The 18,119-nt window shown below is 42.8% G+C and overlaps 2 protein-coding genes across 3 annotated transcripts in view; both read left to right on the top strand.

Annotated features, from left to right (window-relative positions):
- The window catches only part of ISY1 (ISY1 splicing factor homolog), a 54,468-nt gene extending 43,267 nt beyond the window's left edge, over positions 1 to 11,201 (top strand). Inside the window, exons 8-11 of the mRNA XM_036245812.1 lie at positions 7,358 to 7,480; positions 8,723 to 8,844; positions 10,437 to 10,523; positions 10,913 to 11,201. Of these exons, the coding sequence (XP_036101705.1) occupies positions 7,358 to 7,480; positions 8,723 to 8,844; positions 10,437 to 10,523; positions 10,913 to 11,020 (440 nt within the window). The 3' untranslated portion in view covers positions 11,021 to 11,201. The remainder of the gene's footprint in view (positions 1 to 7,357; positions 7,481 to 8,722; positions 8,845 to 10,436; positions 10,524 to 10,912) is intronic.
- Positions 10,911 to 18,119, top strand: part of RAB43 (RAB43, member RAS oncogene family) — a 110,959-nt gene continuing 103,750 nt past the window's right edge. The window contains exon 1 of one of the 2 annotated variants that reach the window (XM_036245814.1): positions 10,911 to 10,967. The gene's annotated coding sequence lies outside the window, so the exon portion shown is untranslated. The remainder of the gene's footprint in view (positions 10,968 to 18,119) is intronic. The other variant, XM_036245817.1, reaches the window with a different exon arrangement.

Here is an 18,119-nt window from a genome sequence, read left to right as displayed (position 1 = left end):
CTGCACACAGCTAAGGTAGCTGCTGTCTGTGGGCTCTCAGCCCCCTTTTGGCACCTTCGGAATTCTACCAGGATTGAGTCAGTGTCCCTGGTTATATGGTCCTTCAAGCTGCTTTTCTGTTGCTTTTTCTTGACGATTTGTTATTATTTTTGTTGTAATTCCAGTTTGGTCCTGGGAGATGGTCTGTGTAGCTTCCATTCACTCTTTAGCTTTTTTTGTAATCCTCTAATATTTCTTATATTGAACAAAACTTGTGCTTTCACATCATACCAATCTTTCTTAGAAAACGAATCAACCACTTTTTTTTTGGCTCCCTTTTTCTGCTTCTTGTGTTTTTTTGTTGTTTTTTTTTTGCTAACCATCAGAAAACCAAAAAAAGTAGCCCTGAATATAATGGTAATCATCATAAGCGTAGACATGCTATGCCCTGGGTGCTTCTGTATTATTTCTTAGTTGCACAATAACCCTGTAATGTCAGAATTATTGTTCCCAGCTTTTAAACAAGAAACTTTAAGCACTAAGAGTTGAAGTTATAGGCCCAGGATATACATTTGGGGCTAAAAGGTACCTAGAAATGACTGGTGTCAAATTCCACTCTGTTTGCATATACCAGTCTCTCAGTCTGAATGAGGAGTTCCCCAATTTGAAATTTTCCAAAGTTATTGGGCCAGGCTTTTAATTGAAATTGGTTCATATTTCACTTACCTATTACTTGTAAAAAACTGACAGACAAGTAAACCTTTAGGCCTAACTACAACAGGTAAAAGAGGAATGTTGAGCTGCTCTGTATCAATCCAAGCCAGGCACCCTTACTTCTCCTGTCCTTTCCTCCATAGCTCTGGGAAACTTCAGCCAATCCTTGGCCTTCCAAAATGGAAACCACTGGCCTGGAGTTTTTGTGTACAGGCATACTTTGGAGGTATTGCAAGTGTGGTTCCAGACTATAGTAAGTTATTTACACTATACTGTAGTCTAGTAAGTGTGCAAAAATAGCATTATGCTATGAAACAATGTACATACCTTAATTTAAAAATATTTTATTGCTAAATAATGCTAACCATCATCTGACTCTTTAGTGAGTAACAATAATCTTTTTGTTCTTGGAGAGCATTGCCTTGATGTTGATGACTGATTACTGGTCAGGTTGGTAGTTGATAAAGAGTGAGGTTGCTGTGGCAGTTTCTTAAAATAGACAACAGTGAACTTTGCCCCATTTATTTACTCTTTCTTTCATGAACCATTTCTCTATAGCATGAGCTGCTGTTTGATAGCATTTTACCCACAGTACATCTTTTTTCAAAATTGGAGTCAATCCTCTCAAACTCTGCTTCTGCTTTATCAACTGAGTTTATGTAATATTCTAAATCCCTTGTTGTCATTTCAACACTTTTCATAGCATCTTCTTCAGGAGTACATTTCATCTCAAGAAACCACTTTCTTTGCTGATACATAAGCAAAAAAAAAAAAAAAAAAATCCATTAATGTTTTATCGTGAGATTGCAGAATTCAGTGATATCTTCAGGCTCCACTTGTAATTCTAGTTCTCTTGTTGTTTCTACCACATTTACAGTTACTTCCTTGACTGGATTCTTGAACCCCTCAAAGTCATCTGTGATTGGGATCAACTTCTTCCAAACTCCTGTTAATGTTAATATTTTGACCTCTTGTGAATCATAAATGTTCTTAATGGAATCTAGAATGGTGACTCCTTTTCAGAAGATTTTTAATTTCTTTGCCCAGATCCATCAGAGAAATACAGTCTGTGGCAGCTATGGCCTTATGAAATGTATTAAGACTTAAAAGACGAAATTATTCCTTGATTCATGTGCTACAGAATGGATGTTGTGTTAACAGGCCTGAAAACAACATTAACCAGAGCTCTTGGGTGTCCAGGTGCATTGTCAGTGAGTCGTAATATTTTGAAAAGAATCTTTTTTTGTGAGCAGATCTCAACAGTTGGCTTAAAATATTCAGCAAATCATGTTGTAAGCAGATATACTGTCATCTAAGCTTTATTGTTTGATTTATAGAGGATAGGTAGAATAGATTTAGCATAAATCTTAAGGGCCCTAGGATTTTCAGAACGGTAAATGAGCATTGGCTTTGACTTAAATTTACCAGCTGCATTTGCCCCTAACATGAGAGTTAGCCTTTCTTTTGAAGCTTTGAAGCCAGGCATTGACTTCTCTCTAGCTATGAAAGTCATAGATAGCATCTTCTTCCAACATAAGGCTGTTTCATCTACACTGAAAATCTGTTGTTTACGCCACCTTCCTTCATTATTTTAGCTACATCTTCTGGATAACTTGTTGCGGCTTCTATATCAGTACTTGCTTCACCTTGCACTTTTATGGAGATGGCTTCTTTCCTTAAGCCTCGTAAACCAACCTCTGCTAGCTTCAAACTTTTCTTCTGCGGCTTCCTCACCTTTCTCAGCCTTCATAGAATTAAAGAGAGTTAGGACCTTGCTCTGGATTAGGCTTTGTCTTAAGGGAATGTTGCATCTGGTTTATTCTTTTATCCAGACCACTAAAACTTCCTCTATTTCAGTAATAAGGCTGTTTTGCTTCTTATCATTCATTTGTTCACTAGAGTAGCACTTTTAATTTCCTTCAAGAACTTTGTCTTTGCATTCACAACTTGGCTGTTTGGTGCAAGACATCGAGCTTTTGACCTCTCTCAACTTTTGACTTATCATCCTCAAAAGTCTTAATCATTTCTATCTTTTGATTTAAAGTGAGAGACATGCAACTCTTCCTTTCACTTGAACACTTAGAGGCAATTGTAAGTTTATTAATTGGCCTAATTTCAATATTGTTGTGCCTCAGGGAATAGGGAGGCCCAAAGAGAGAGAGAGAGAGAGAGTCAAGGAACCAGCTAATCAGTGAGGTAGTCACAACATACATTTATCTGTTAATTCTACCATATTTTTTAAAATATGTTTTTATTGATTTTAGAGAGAGGAAGGGAGAGACAGAAAGAGAGAAACATCAAACCCGCAACCTGGGCAGGTGCTCTGACTGGGAATCTAACTGGCGCCACCTTTCGGTGCATGGAACAATGTTAGGCCAACTGAGCCACACCAGCCAGGGCTAATTCCACCATCTTATACAGCTGTGATTCATGGCACTGCAAAACAGTTACAATAGGCACATCAATGATCGCTGATCACAGATTACCATAACACATACAATAATGAAAGAGTTTGAAATATTGTGAGAATTATCAAAATGTCACAAAGATACAAAGTGAGCAAATGCTGTTGCAAAAGTGGCACTCAGATTTGCTGGAAGCAGGGTTGCCACAAACCTTCAATTTTTAAAATATGTAGTATTTGTGAAGTTCAATAAAGTGAAGTGCAATACAATGAGGTGTGCCTGTATTTTAATTTTGACTTTTAGAAAAGTAGTCTAAATACTTTATAGAAAAAATGTGAAGCCCTGGCCAGTTTTACTCAGTGATTAGAGCGGCAGCCCGTGGTCCAGAGAGACACAGGTTCGGTTCCTGCTAAGGGCATGTACCTCAGTTGCAGTTTGTCCCTGGCCCCAGTTGGGGTCATGTGGGTGGCGACCACTCGATGTGTCTCTCACATCAATGTTTCTCTCTCTCTCTTCCTCCCTCTCTCCCCCTCTCACTCTATCAGAAGATAAATGCAAAAAAAAAAAAAAAATGTCCTTGGGTGAGGATTAAAAAAAGTGAAATGCAGAGAAGAATGATATTGGCATTTTCAGCACTGTTGGCATTCTATTCTATTTCCTTCCAGTTGGTTTTCCCATTTGTTTAAAAATATAATTTTACCTTTATTAAACTCTGCTTATTTAATTAATTTATTTGTTATTGTTAATCCTTACCTGAGGATATTTTTTCCATTGATTCTTAGAGACAGTTGAAGGGAGGGAGGGGAGAGAGAGAGAGAGAGAAATACCGATGTGAGAGAGAGACATTGATTGGTTGTGTCCTGCATGCGCCCTGACCAGGGCTGGGGATTGAACTTGCAACCCAGGTGCATACCCTTGACCAGGAGTCAAATCTGCGACCCCTTGGTCCACTGGCCAACACTCTAACCATTGAGCCAATCTGGCCAGGGCTATTTTTAAATTTATAATGCCTAAACTACTTTTGCATGTGTTATTAACATCGCTTAAAAATGTTCAGAGTTTAGCCCTGGATGATGTAGCATAGTGATTAGAGTGTCGGCCTGCACACTGAAGGGTTGTGGATTTGATTCTCTGTCAGGGGCACATATCTGGGTTGCAGGTTCGATCCTTGGTGCTTTGGAACCAACCAATCAATGTGTCTCTCTCCCATCTATATTTCTCTCTCTCTCCTCCTTCCCTTCCACTCTCTCTTAAAATTAATGGAAAAAGTATTCTTGGGTGAGGATTAACAATAACAAAAAATAATTCAGAGTTTAAATATCATGTTGTTTATGATGAAAGCAATATAATTTTGTTACAGAAAAGTTGGGAAACACTGAAAATTATAAAAACTCACCTGCATTTTTACAACTTGTAGATGACGATTGTTAACATGTCAGGGTATTTTTCCTTTTAGTTTTTTAAGAGTTGCAGTGGAGGGAAGGCTCCTAAAGTGAGGTTATGTTATATATATTACTTTTTTATTGTTTTTTTTACATTTTTACTTTTCTAAATTTATTTTTATTCCAGTCATAGATTTTTTTTTTTTATAAAAAGGAAATTGTCCTGGGCAATGTGCATCAGTGGTTAGAGCACCGGCCTGCAGATCACAGGGTTGTGGGTTTGATTCCTGGTCAAGGGCACATTCCTGGGTTGTAGGTTCAACCTCTGGTGCATGAGGAAGGCAACCAATTGATGTGTCTCTTTCTCATATGGATGTTTCTCTCTGTCTCCCCTTTCCTTCCATACTCTTAACATCAATAGAAAAAATATCCTTGGGTGAGGATTACAAAAAGCAAGAAAGTTGCCTTTGTTAGTCTTAATGAGTATAATTTAAGTAGTAGTATAGTGCTCTTGACCCCTTCTTCCCCTAGTGTCAGTGCCTCTGCTACAGATAATGTAACCATTGGTATCTGTGTGATATGTTCCCTTCCAGGCTGTTTTACATGCACTTCTATGGTTATTTCATCAGCTAAATTTCATCAGTAAAATTGACAGGTGATTCAACCCCAATTTACTTTAGGCAGAAAAGCCTGACTTTTTGGATCACATCACTAAAAAGCCCATGGGTAGCTTGCCTTCAGGAATGGTGGATTCCAGGTCACATTTTTCCATGTTATAGTTTTGACTTCCATTGTTTGTGTTTTTCTTTTTCTCTCTAACTCTGCTTATGGTAGCAAGTTGTCCATCACTGGCTCACATTTTGTTTTCTCCCAGAAACAGATTTTTCCTCTCAAACAGTTCAAGCAAGATGCCCAGAATTGAACCTGTTTTTTTTTCTTTTTAATTATTTTCTCTTTATTGATTTTAGAGAGAGAAGAAGGGAGAGGGAAAGAGAGACAGAAACATCAATAAGAGAACATTGATTGGGCGCCCCCTGAATGTCCCTCACTGGGGATTGGGCCCACAACCTGGGCATGTGCCCTGACTGGGAATTGAACCAGTGACCACTTGGTGTATGGGTCAACGCTTAAACACTGAACCATACTGGCTAGGCTGGTTGTTTTTGTTTGTTTGTTTTTTATAGTTTAATCTATTTTAATAGCAAACTTACAGGAACAGCACAGAAGACAGACAACATTAAAAACATGTACTTGCATGTAGGACAACTCAGTTAGAAAAGTATAGTGAATGGATGGAATCTACTGTATGATAAAAATGCTACAAATATCATTTAGTTGCCATCAATAAGAAATATACTTGTTTTAAAAAAATCCAAATGCTGGCATTGTCCAGAAAAATTTAACAGGTTTATTTATATTGTTATAAAGTTGAACTGTTGAAATTTGTTCACTGAAACATTTTGACTTGCATTAATGCCTTATATCACCGCATTTATATTTAAAAAATTCACACACAAGTGAAAATGGAAAAACTGCCAATGCCTGATTTCTGCCCCCTATTTTCAACTTGCAATCATATACTTAGGTACATTTTGACCCCATGGAAAAAATATTGAACGTTCAGAACTACCAATAACAGGACAAAGAGAATTTTTTTTTTAAAAGAATGAAATGTTTCCCATCATAGTGGATTCTTAAGCACGTTCTCCATGTATGCGGCATGTTAGCTGGACGTCTTTTGGCTACACATTTGCTACACATTTGGCATGGATAGCACACAGGTTGGTGTCTTCAAAAAGGCCAGCCAGATTGGCCTCACTTGCCTCCTGCAAAGCACCAATAGCTGCACTCGGGAAGTGCAGATCTGTTTTGAAGTCCTGAGCAATTTCTCACACCATACGCTTGTTTTGTTTTTAAATTAGAATAGATTACTTTTTTTATTTATTAATTAATTTATTTTTTATTACAGATGTTTCTCCTTTTCCCCTCAGGCACCCTCCTCCCTATCCTGCGCCCCCTCCCCAAGCATTGTCTATGTGCATTGGTTACACATACATGCATATAAGTTCTTTGGTTTATCTCATCCCTCCTCTCTGCCCCCTCCTCTGAAGTTTCTCAGTCTGAATTGTACTTCTTTCTCTGTCTCTGGGTCTGTTTTGTTCATCAGCTTTTTTGTTCATTATATTCCACAAATAAGTGAGATCATGTGGTATGGTATTTGTCTTTCTCTTATTGGCTTATTTCGCTTAGCATAAAACTTTCCAGGTCCCTCCATGTCATCTCAAAGGATAAGAGATCTTTCTTTCTTACAGCTGCATAGTGTTCCATTGTGTATATGTACCACAGCTTTTTTTCCACTCATCTATTGATGGACACTTGGACTGTTTCCAGATCTTAGCAATTGTATATAGTGCTGTTATGAACATAGGTATACATATATTCTTTCTGATTGGTGTTTCAGGCTTCTTAGGATATTCCTAGAAGTGGGATCAGAGGGTCAAAATTAAATTTTTAATTTTTTGAGGAAACCCCATACTGAGTTCTATAGTGGCTGTACCAGTCTGCATTCCCACCAGCAGTGTACTAGAGTCCCCTTTTCTCTACACCCTTGCCAACACTTGTTGTTTGATGATTTGTTGATGGCAGCCATTCTGGCAGGTGTGAGGTGATAGCATAAATTTCTTTTAAATGGACTAAATGGGTCAAAAGTTTCAACACTGATGAATAGTATCACTTATCCTATTACTAGTGTAGAGAAGTGGCTATTTCATATTTTTATGAACACACATACTGTATGCCTGTGTAACATTGTGTAGGGAGAAGGCTTGAGTGTGATAATGATGGGAAATTCAGCTAAGTTGGTGCTCTTTCTTTTAGCTCTTCCTCCTCCAAGAAAGACACGTGCTGAGCTCATGAAGGCAATTGATTTTGAATACTACGGATACCTAGATGAAGATGATGGTGTTATTGTGCCTTTGGAACAGGAATATGAAAAGAAATGTAGGTCTACAGGCATTTTATTTCATTATATATGGCATTTGGTTTTTTGTTTTTTTTTTTTTTTGAAACTGGGTTTTTAGATAGTGCTTTATGCCAGAAAGAAATGATCTGCTAATGACCTAACTCCAAGTAACTATAAGGCAGTTAATGTGGTGTTGGGCCAGAAGGAGCATGTTGGGGAAGCTATAGAATGGCATCTGACCTTGTCCCTGTCCACCAAGATTCCTTCCCAGACTAGCCTTTCTTGAAATGAAGCGTAGTGCCCACTTAAGAAGATTTAGATCTTCTTTAAACACAAGTTATCAGTGCCTTGGCCAATTTGGTTCAGCGGTTAGAGCGTTGGCCCGTGGACCAAAGAGTTGAGGATTAGATTCTACTCAAGGGCACGTACCTCAATTGTGGTTTTGTTCCTGGCCCTGGTCGTGGTTGTGAGGGAAGCAAGCAATCGATGTGTCGCTCTCACATTGATGTTTCTATCTTTCTCTTTCTCTCTCCCTCCCACTCTATCTGAAGATAAATGAAAAAATATCCTTGAGTGAGGATTTGTAAAAACAAATAAACAAAAAAACACACAGGTTATCAGTGAAGAACAGGGATGGGAAATGTCAGCCCATGGGTTATATAAGGCCCATGAAATCAATACCAGCTAACATCATATGTCTCACCAAATTAACCTGATCAAATATAGCAGGCTAATTTTTAAGTTGATAATTTTGTATGGCCCTCAAATGATGTTATAAATATCCAAATGTCTCTTGGCAGAAAAAAGGTTCCCCATCCCTGGTGTAGAGCAGGATGGGTTTCCGTTTCGGAGAGCTTCCTCTATGCCAAGCACTATGCTGAGCCTTTTACTGACATTCTTTTGAAGTCATGACAACTCTGAAAAATAAGTCAGTGCTACTTCCCATGAGGTGCACTGAATTAGAGCTTTAGAAGTTGGTCAGGAGTTGGAGCTCTTTGCCGGTATGCTGTATAACAGCATTTCTGTTTTCATGTGGACATATTAGGAAGCCACCAAGGTTGGTGAACTGGGGAATATCTGAGGATATTTCCTAAAAAGCTGTCTTGTAGTGACTTAAGGCAGAACTGTTATGAGATCAGACTGTCCCTCACTTCTGATTCCCTCCCACCAGGGCAGAATGAAGGGTGTTTCTTTCCTAAGGGAACATCTTAGCCTTGTCTTGCATAGTGTTTAAAGCTTATTTAGAGGCCAAAGTATCACCTGCTGTCTCTTGTCTTCAGTCAGAGCCGAATTAGTGGAAAAGTGGAAAGCAGAGAGAGAGGCTCGGCTGGCAAGAGGAGAAAAGGAAGAGGAGGAGGAAGAGGAGGAAGAGATCAACATCTATGCTGTCACTGAGGAGGAGGTACTAGTGGGCAGCCAGGGTCTCCCTGGTGCACATTGCCTTCTGCTCTGAGTTGTGAAACCTCAACCTCTTGGGAAGGGCTTCAGTGTAGGTCAAGTTCAGTCACCGCTTTTTGCCTTGCTTGGGGCCTCCTGGTAGGAGCTACAAAGTGATCTGCAGTTGTTGCTGCTTGAAGGCATTTGAGAGAGGCTATGCCGTGAACTGAGGCTGACTGCCACTGGTGTTGGGTTTTTAATCCTTTGGTGGACACTGATGTTGTTGAGGCCAGCGCCAGTTGTGCCAGGCTTATGGCCACTTATTTGAGGGTACATTTCAAGCAGTGACTGGCAGCTGCTTATGCCAGCCTTGGGACCACATGATGGCAGTTATAGTGCAAGTTGTTAAGACTGGTTGCTGCTTATGCTCAGCCTAGGGCTGCTTACCAAGAGGTATAGGGCATGCTGAGGCCAGCCACTGCTTGTTTGGGGTTTGTGTACCTTTTAGAGATTTCAGGAAAGTCTGCTTCTGTGGAGCAGCTGCTAGAAGAGGCTCAGGCTCAGTGACTGAGTTGAATGGGGCGGGTCTTGGGGAATCATCACGGTAGGGAGAACCATGTTAGCCAGGTTAATGGAGATCTCAGATTTGGTTCCTGCCTGCTTCTGCCAGTTGGATGGGAGGAGGGCTCAACAAGGGAACAATGTCACCTGCCAGCACTTCTGTTCTGGAGAGAACTTCTCCAACTCCTGCCCCTCTAGTGCTTGTCTTGAAGTTTGTCAATTTAGTTCCTCCTCATATGTATCTTGTACTTTCCAAGCTACTGCCTGTGAGTGAGTTTATTTTTGGGCCCCTTAAGAGGAGTACCTTGGTCTCCAGCAGCCCCCCATCTCACTTGGATGAATTCTCTGCTTGTTTCCACAGCCAGATGTTATGGGGAGTCCTTTTCCTGGCACTGGTGTTCTGGATTGGGGAGCTTTGTGTGGGGATGGGGCTCCTTATTCCTCAGGGGAGACCTCCGCAGTAGAGCTGTCCCTCCCAATTCTTAATTGCCACACTGTATGAGACCTGCCCATTCAGTGTCTCTGCCATCCTACCAGTCTTGACATGGCTTCTTCTGTATAGCTACTAGTTATAGGACTTCTGTTTAACTGGTCTTCAGGTCGTTCTCACGATAGTTATTCTATAATTTAGTTGTAATTTTGATGTGGTTGTGGGAGGAGGACAGCACAGCATTTACCTACTCCATCATTTTGACTGGACTTTAAATATAATTTTTAAAAAATCGGTGAGATATTCACAAAGGTCAAGAGCGAAACAGTATCTAAAGATAGTCAACAAAGATTGTCATGGAGCTTTACCCTCCATCTACCTAGGTCTTGGCTGCTGTCACTAGTTTCTATTATTTTTTTTCCTAATGCAAAAGTTAGCGTAATATATACAATGTTTTGTTGATTTTTGTACTTAATGATGCCTTGGCTGTGTTTCTGTATGAGAATAGAATTCTCATTCCTTTCCTCCCTCTTTTAAACAGCTGCATAGCAGTGCATTTTATAGCACTACCAACATTTATTTCATGGTCTCCTACTCACTGACTTTCGGTTGTTCTCTGTTTGTAGTCTGATGAGGAAGGCAACCAGGAGAAAGGAGGGGAAGATGAACAGCAGAAGTTTATCGCTCATGTCCCTGTGCCATCGCAGCAAGAGGTAGGGTGGAGGCTGTGAGCTGCCCTTGCTGGTGTAGCTTCCCAAGTGCCAGGGGCCTTGCCTCTAAAGGAGACTCCATTAAGTGCTTCACTGGTTTTTTTTCCCCTGTTTACTAAGGCACCTCTGACTCCTGACCACCTGACACTGGTCACTGTGCTCATAATAGGGTGTGGAGTCTAGAGAAGGCAGGATTTTATCTGCTTTAGAGGGACAAACATTCTATTGTTCACATGCTTCAGTGGGAGAGAAAGGGATTTTTGCAACTGCTCTGGATAATGAGCTCCTCAATGGACTCCTTCACAGGGACTCCCTCCTGACTGGGTTCTGGTAGGGCATAGAGGGCCTTACTGAGTAGTGCTGCATGAAACCTTTACTCTTATTATTCACAGATCGAGGAGGCACTTGTGCGAAGGAAGAAGATGGAACTCCTCCAGAAGTACGCAAGTGAGACCCTGCAGGCCCAGAGCGAAGAGGCCAAAAGACTCATGGGATATTAGGGCTGAGCGAGGGCTTTCTTTGGGGTTTGGAAATCTGTTGGGGGTTCTTCAGTCCCAGCAGGCCCTTGCATTAACCCACGGGGCTCTGCTGTCCTGGGGCTGCAGACTGCAGGCTAGTGCTGCAGGGCTTCCTGCTACTTATTGCCATCCATTCTTTTACCTTTTCTCACCTCATCTACTGGTCTCAGGGGGGGAGTCTGCCCCATTCTTCCATGGTTGGCTGTTTACATGCTAATGGTTCAGCTTTCACCTTTGTACAAATGTTTGTTACTATATGAACCCACTTTTTTTATTTTTATTTTTTAGACTTATCTTTATTGTTGACTGTATTACAGACAGATGTTCCTCTTTTTTCCCTCCTTAACACCTTCTGCCCCAATCCTGCCCCCCTCCTGCTTTCCCCACACTATTGTCTATGTCTATTGGTTATGAATATATGCATGTAAGTTCTTTGGTTTCTCTCTTCCCGCCCCACCTCCCCCTTTCCCTTTGAACTGACATTTTTTAAAAAATATATTTTTATTTATTGATTTTTTTTTTTTAGAGAGAGAGGAAAGGAGAAGGATAGAAACATCAATGTGAGAGAGAGACATTGATTGGCTGCCTCCTGCACACCCTCTAATGGGGATCAAATCTGCAACCCGGGCATGTGCCCTGACCAGAAATTGAACCAGGACCTCTAAGTCCATGGGATGATGCTCAATCCACTGAGACACATTGGTTAGTTTGAACTCATTTATTTTTATCTTGAGTGTGTAAAACAGGCTGTGCTGCCTGAAGTGTTTTATTTAGCCTTTTATTATCATTTGGTGGGGATGGTGATTAATTAGTGACCACCATTAAAAAAATGTAGTTTTTCCTATAAAGACATTACTTGTAACTCCTCTTAGAAAATGTAATGTGTCCACCCTGAGCCCATATCCCACGTGTCAATAGCCAGACAGAGTTGTACCTTTTGGACCTGGCCCTGTTTTCTATGGCCCAATCAGCTTGCCTCATTCCCTCCTGCCCAGGTGGTAGGAAATTGAGTTAGCTATTTCTGTGTTATGGGTGGTTCTGTAAAGAGCTATTTTTCTTTTACATTAAAAAAAAACCAAAACTTATTTTTTAAATTAAATTTATTAGGGGGACATTGGTTAATAGGATCATAAAGATTTCAGGTGTAGAATTCTATGATACAAGATCTGTATATTGCACTGTGTGCCCACTACTCAAAGTCACATTTTCTTCTGTCACCATATATTAGGCCCCCTTGAGAGCTATTTTTACTAAAGATTTTTATATGAAGGAAAAACCTTCATATCTACAGCTTGTTGTTCCCAGGGTTCCCTGTATTGAGGTGATGATTGCATTAAGCTGAGGTCAGTGGGCAGAGTGGTCCTTATGGTGCCTCCTAGGTGGCTTGTGTGGAAGTACACCATGGATGCCCAGGAAGCACCAGGTGGATCCAAACCTGCTATCCAAGCTGTGTCTTTTCTTTCCATCAGAGGCTGCATCCTCTAGAGCAGTAACAAGGGGCCTCCCCTTCTCAGAGGGTTCCTGGGAGTGTCTGAGAGTCCATGTCAGGACCAAGAGGTTGTCCTTGGGTTCAGGGCCCCAGCAGGGGTTTGGTTCTTCAGATGAGTCAGGGATGGTCTGCCTGCCTGGAAGCAGCACATTGTGGAAATGGCAGGGTCATGGATGGTCCTGCGGACCCTTTTGAAAGAGACTGAGAGCATCAGGGAGCTGTCTGAGCAAGGGAGTAACCTGGTCATTGTGTGACCTGCAGTCAGGTGTGGGGATTGGAGGCAGGAGCCAGGTCAGGCAAAGGCTGGGCAGAAGCTGGGTGGGGTGGGAAGTGACCGTGTGGGGAAAGTGATAAGAGGAGGGACTTAAGAGCTGTGAGGATGAGGGGACATAACTGGGGCAGGGACACCCTGCATCTTGGCTTCTCTGAAGGAAGTGCTGGTGGCCCCCCTGCCCCCCTTTCAACTGAGCCCCTGGGCAAATGTGTGCAGGGTGCAGTTAAGGTTGGAGCTCTGGGAGTGGAGACCTTGGGTGCAGAGCAGGGTCAGATTCAGCTCTGGGACCCAGTACCCAGTATAGGCCTAAACTGGTGGGGCGGCTCAGGAGCAAATTCAATGGGGGAATTTGAGCAAGTCCCTTTGGGTCCCTGGCCTCAGTTTCCCTGCTTTAAAGTCTAGAACTGGACCTGTGAATTTACCCTGGGGTCTGGACAGTCCCCAGTGTGGGCACAGAAAAGAAAGGACCCTTGGGACAGCCTGGCCCACATTGGAACATCAGGGACTGGTATGGGGTGCCTGGCTCAGATGAACCCAGTTAAATGGGCTTTTCTTTCAAGGGGCACAAGTTTGGGCTTGGGGCTGCCTTACATTCAATGAGAGCAGGGAATTCAGACATCAGGTGTTTCTTCTCCCTGGAAAAGGTGGTTGGCAAATGCCCGGAGTGTGGCCCATCTGGAATTTCCAGGGATATGGCCCTCATTCAGTCAACAGAATTCAGCAGCCTTCTAAACCACCTAAGAGAGAGACAGAAACAGAAGCCCCCTGCTCTAGCCCTTCAGTTTACAAACCCCTCCCCACTCAGGATCTCATCATGGCTTCCCTAGAGGGAGGCAGGACAAGAATTAAGTGTCCTGTGTTTGAGGAAATTGAGGCCCTGAGTATAGAAACTCCTGGTCTGACATCGTGGTCTTGTCCTTGACAGAGATGGGACCCATCCCAAGCTTCTTCTTGCCCCATAGGTCCTGGCTACTTGTCTACCAGAGATTCCAGAAATGAGATCTCTGCAGGGCTCCCACCCCAGGCCAGGAACAACAGGAAGATATGAGTTGGCTTGGTGTGTGTGACCATTGGGGATGTGGTCACTTTAGCCCAGCTCATTGCTCAGAGGTGACAGAACTGGTGTCAGGATTCTTTGACCAAACCTGTTTAATGGTTTGCATTAGGTTTGGCTCTGCCCGCAGTTTCCAAAATGGCAACTTTCCATATATACATTGCCATGGACTTCCCTCCCTTTCCCTAACCCCAGGGTTCCTCCTTTTCCCTCTGTTTTGCTTTAAAATTTGTCTTATCAGCCTCCAGACCTCAGACTGCACCCCTACCCCCTGCATTCTGCCCCCTGACTTCACTTCACATGCTTCTGCTTTAGGTAATTTATAAACAAGGAAGAGATTAAAACCTTTCTCTCTTTTTTTTTATAAAGATTTTTAAAAATGGATTTTTAGAGAGGAAGGGAGAGGGAGAATCATAGATGTTGAGAGTGGGACATAGATTGGCTGCCTCCTGCACACTACCTACCAGAGATTGAGCTTGTAACCCGGGCATGTGCTCTGACCTGAAATGGAACCAGCAAACTTTTGGTGCATGGGACAATGCCAAATCCCATTTTCTGTCAAATCCATTTTCTTCCACACCCTGGAATACTGCAAGAGGGGCGGGACTGCCATGGAGAAGCAAAGGCCTGGTTTTGTTCGCTCATCCACTGCCTTACCCCAACTCCATTCTGTACGACTGTCCTGAGGAAGAGGACATGAACATCTTAATGCTTCCTCCCAATGCCCCAAGAGAGGACAGGGTTGGGGTTCTTGCCCCTGCTCACATTAATGCAGCAGGATTCTGCCTGGGGTCATCAGGCGTTCTTTAACTTCCCGTAGGTGCTACTTGGCTAATGAGACAGGTCCAACAGGGAGACTGGAAGTGGCACCTTGGCCCTTCAGGCATTTTTACATCTACTTCCTGCTTTAACTCCCCTTGCCCCCATACAAACAAACCCATAGAGGTAATGTCTTCTGTAGGGTGGACCCTGTACTATTGAGTTCATGCACAGGGTACTTTTCTGTAAGTCACCGAGCCTGGGCTTCCACCTCACTAAGGTGAGGGGGAGAAAAGATCTGCTCTCAGGTCTCTGGCTGGGCCATGTAGGATTCTGTGAAAAATGCTGTGAGGGAAGAACAAACTTCTCTACCCTCAAGGTTCTTCTGGCTGGTCTAATAATCAACTAGACATGAGATAGCTTAGCAAAAGAAAATGATGAGCCCTGGCCGGTTTGGCTCAGCGGTTAGAGTGTCGGCCTGCGGTCCAGATCTACCCGGGTTCGGTTCCCGCTAAGGGCACGTACCTCAGTTGCAGTTTGTCCCCGGCCCTGGTTGGGTCGTGCGGGTGGCAACCACTCAATGTGTCCCTTTCACGTCGATGTTTGTTTCTCTCTCGCTCTCTCTCTCTCTCCCCCCCCCCCCTCTATCTGAACAAAAAATGGGAAAAAATGTCCTCAGGTGAGGATGAAAAAGAAAATGATGAAATTTAATACATACATATGTATGAGAACCTTGCATACATGAGAGAGGGCCCAAACATGCATGAGAGGTTCAGAGAGAGAAATGGGACTTGGGTATATAAGACATTTTGAGCTAGGGATGAGGTAAGGTGTCTTGGCTTAAATGGGTCATTGTAGAATGACAACAAAAACAGACAGTAAACAGAAGTTTACCTTGACCTATAGACAGGTCAAAAAATTATGTCTGATAATCTATTATTATGGGCACGATCTCTGATTCAAGTTCTAGGTAGTTAAAGGGAGGGACAGAAGTTTCTTCTGAGCCTGATGCTAAAATTATTTTTAGCCAAAAGTAATTGCGTATCGAGTCACATATGAATGCCACACTGGCAAATTTGAGGGCCTGGGAAATAGGAGAGGGGCTTCATGGCAGGGGACCAGATGAAGTAAGATGGGCCTTGAATGGGTAGGTATTTTGGAGGGTCTGGGCTTGTCACTGAAATCTGAGTAGGGGAGTAGCCAGGTAAGAAGACTTACAGTAGGCCCATTTGGTGGGAGGGCAGGGAGGCTGCAGGGCCAACAAGAAGCTGTGAGGGGAAGAAGCTAGCTAAGGCAATCCTCTGGGGCAAAGTGTGTGGAGGGGCACTGCTCCGGGTCTGAGGGTAGCAATGGGGGAGTTGGGGGAGGTTCAAGTAAGGGTGCTGAGAGCCAGATAACCCCATATTTTTAGTTAGCCTCAAGTGTGAGATGGGTATCATTAACAGAAACAGGCACGCTCTCCCTCTGGGGGCCATGCCTGCACAATTCCCTTCCTCCTTTACTCCCCCCACAGGCACTCATCTCCTAAATCCACAAGACTTTCAACCAGGGGAGCAATGGACAGTGGCATCTGTCCCTAGCTAACCCCCTGAACCTGTTTTCAAGGCCCCCTTTTCTCTGACCTCCCAGTGAGCCAAAGCAGCCCTGTCTAGGCTCTCCTGTTGCTTCTGTGCTAAACCCTTCCTTGTTTTCACTGTCCTGAGTGTGCTTTTTGCTGTGGCCAATAAATTCTTGCTTGATTTGCAGCAAAATAACCCTTAAAAAACAGAAACAGGAAGGATGGGTTCATTTGGCTCGTGTTTGTGACATTTTGGATTTCTGGGAGGGTAGTTTGGGATGGCTGCAGTTTTGGCTACCAGGTGAGCTGAGGACTACCTGGGAGGGAGACTTTTCAGACCTCAACCAGCATCAGCCCAGGGCACTTAAGTCTACAACTGCTAGGCATAGTTTGCTTTCTTAATACTTTTAATTGTCTAATATTTTGCATCAAGCACTCTTCTATATTAAGAATACAGGGTATCATGTTTTCCACCTTTATCACTAATGGGGGGCACATTATCAGAACTAGTCTGGGCATGGCCAAATAAAAGAAAATGTGAATGAGGCTGAAATGATGGTGACTGTAGAAAGAAAAAGGTAATGAAAGAGGGAAGGAAAGGAAGGAATGAGGAAATGAAAAAGATGGCACTTGTCTCTCTAACCACTTGGAGTGATTCACATAACATCACATGCTACAGGTATTGCTGGTAGGATAGTGCCACCGTGTGGCAATAGCACAAATAGTTAAAATTTACTCAGCCTACCAACCTTTAGCTTTAAGAATGTTTTTGATACATTTTTAAAAATTGAGTCCGGTCGGTATGGCTCAGTGGTTGAGTGTCGACCCATGCACCAGGAGGTTGCCCATTCGATTCCGGGTCAGGACACATGCCTAGCTTGTGGGCCTGATCCCCAGGGGGGGCATGCAGGAGGCAGCCAGTTGATGTTCTCTCTCATTGATGTTTCTATCTCTCTCCCCCTCTCATTTCCTCTCTCTATAAAATCAATAAAGAAAAAAATTAAAAAAAATTGAAATGTGTGTTATTTCAAATTTTGATTATTAAGTAAGATGTCACAAATGTTTTTGAATTGCTCTGTTTTAAACAAACATGGAGTTGTTTAAAGGATGGAGTTGGTGTAAGGCAGTGGATGAGGCGACAAAATCAGCCCTTTGCTTCTCCACGGCAGTCCTGCACCTCTTGCAGTACTCCAGGGTGTGGAAGAAAATGGGTTTGGCATCGCCCCATGCACCAAAAGTTTGTTGGTTTCATTTCAGGTCAGGGCACATGCCCAGGTTACAAGCTCAATCTCTGGTAGGATGTGTGCAGGAGGCAGCCAATCTTATGTCCCACTCTCAACACTATGATTCTCCCTCTCCCTCTCTCTCTAAAAATCCATTTTCAAAAATCTTTATAAAAAAAAGAAAGGTTTCAATCTCTTCCTTGTTTATAAATTACCTAAAGCAGAGGCATGTGAAATGAAGGGGCAGAGTGCAGGGGGTAGGGGTACAGGGGAGGGAGGGCAGTCTGAGGTCTGGGTGAGGCTGAGAAGACAAATTTTAAAGCAAAACAGAGGGAAGAGGAGGAACAGTGGGGTTAGGGAAAGGGAGGGAAGTCCATGGCAATGTTGCCATTTTGGAAACTGGGGGCAGAGCCAAACCTAATGCAAATTTCAGATTAAATGCCACTCCCCATCCGGTGTGGCTCAGTGGATTGAGTGTCATTCCATTGACTGAGGTCCTGGTTCGATTGCTTGTCAGGGCACATGCCCAGGTTGTGGGCTTGATCCCCAAAGGGGTTGTGCAGGAGGCAGCCAATTGATATTTCTCTCTAGCATTGATGTTTCTCTCCCTTCCTCTCTAAAATATCAATAAAAATGTATTTTAAAAAAAGCCACTGTGCTATTCAGGAATTCACCACTAAAAAAGAGAAAATGTAGGTTGTGTTTTTATAGCTTTATTGAGGTA

The sequence above is a fragment of the Molossus molossus genome, unplaced genomic scaffold (assembly GCF_014108415.1).
Source record: "Molossus molossus isolate mMolMol1 unplaced genomic scaffold, mMolMol1.p scaffold_m16_p_6, whole genome shotgun sequence".
Taxonomy (NCBI): domain Eukaryota; kingdom Metazoa; phylum Chordata; class Mammalia; order Chiroptera; family Molossidae; genus Molossus; species Molossus molossus.
This window is presented reverse-complemented; position numbering and strand designations above follow the sequence as displayed.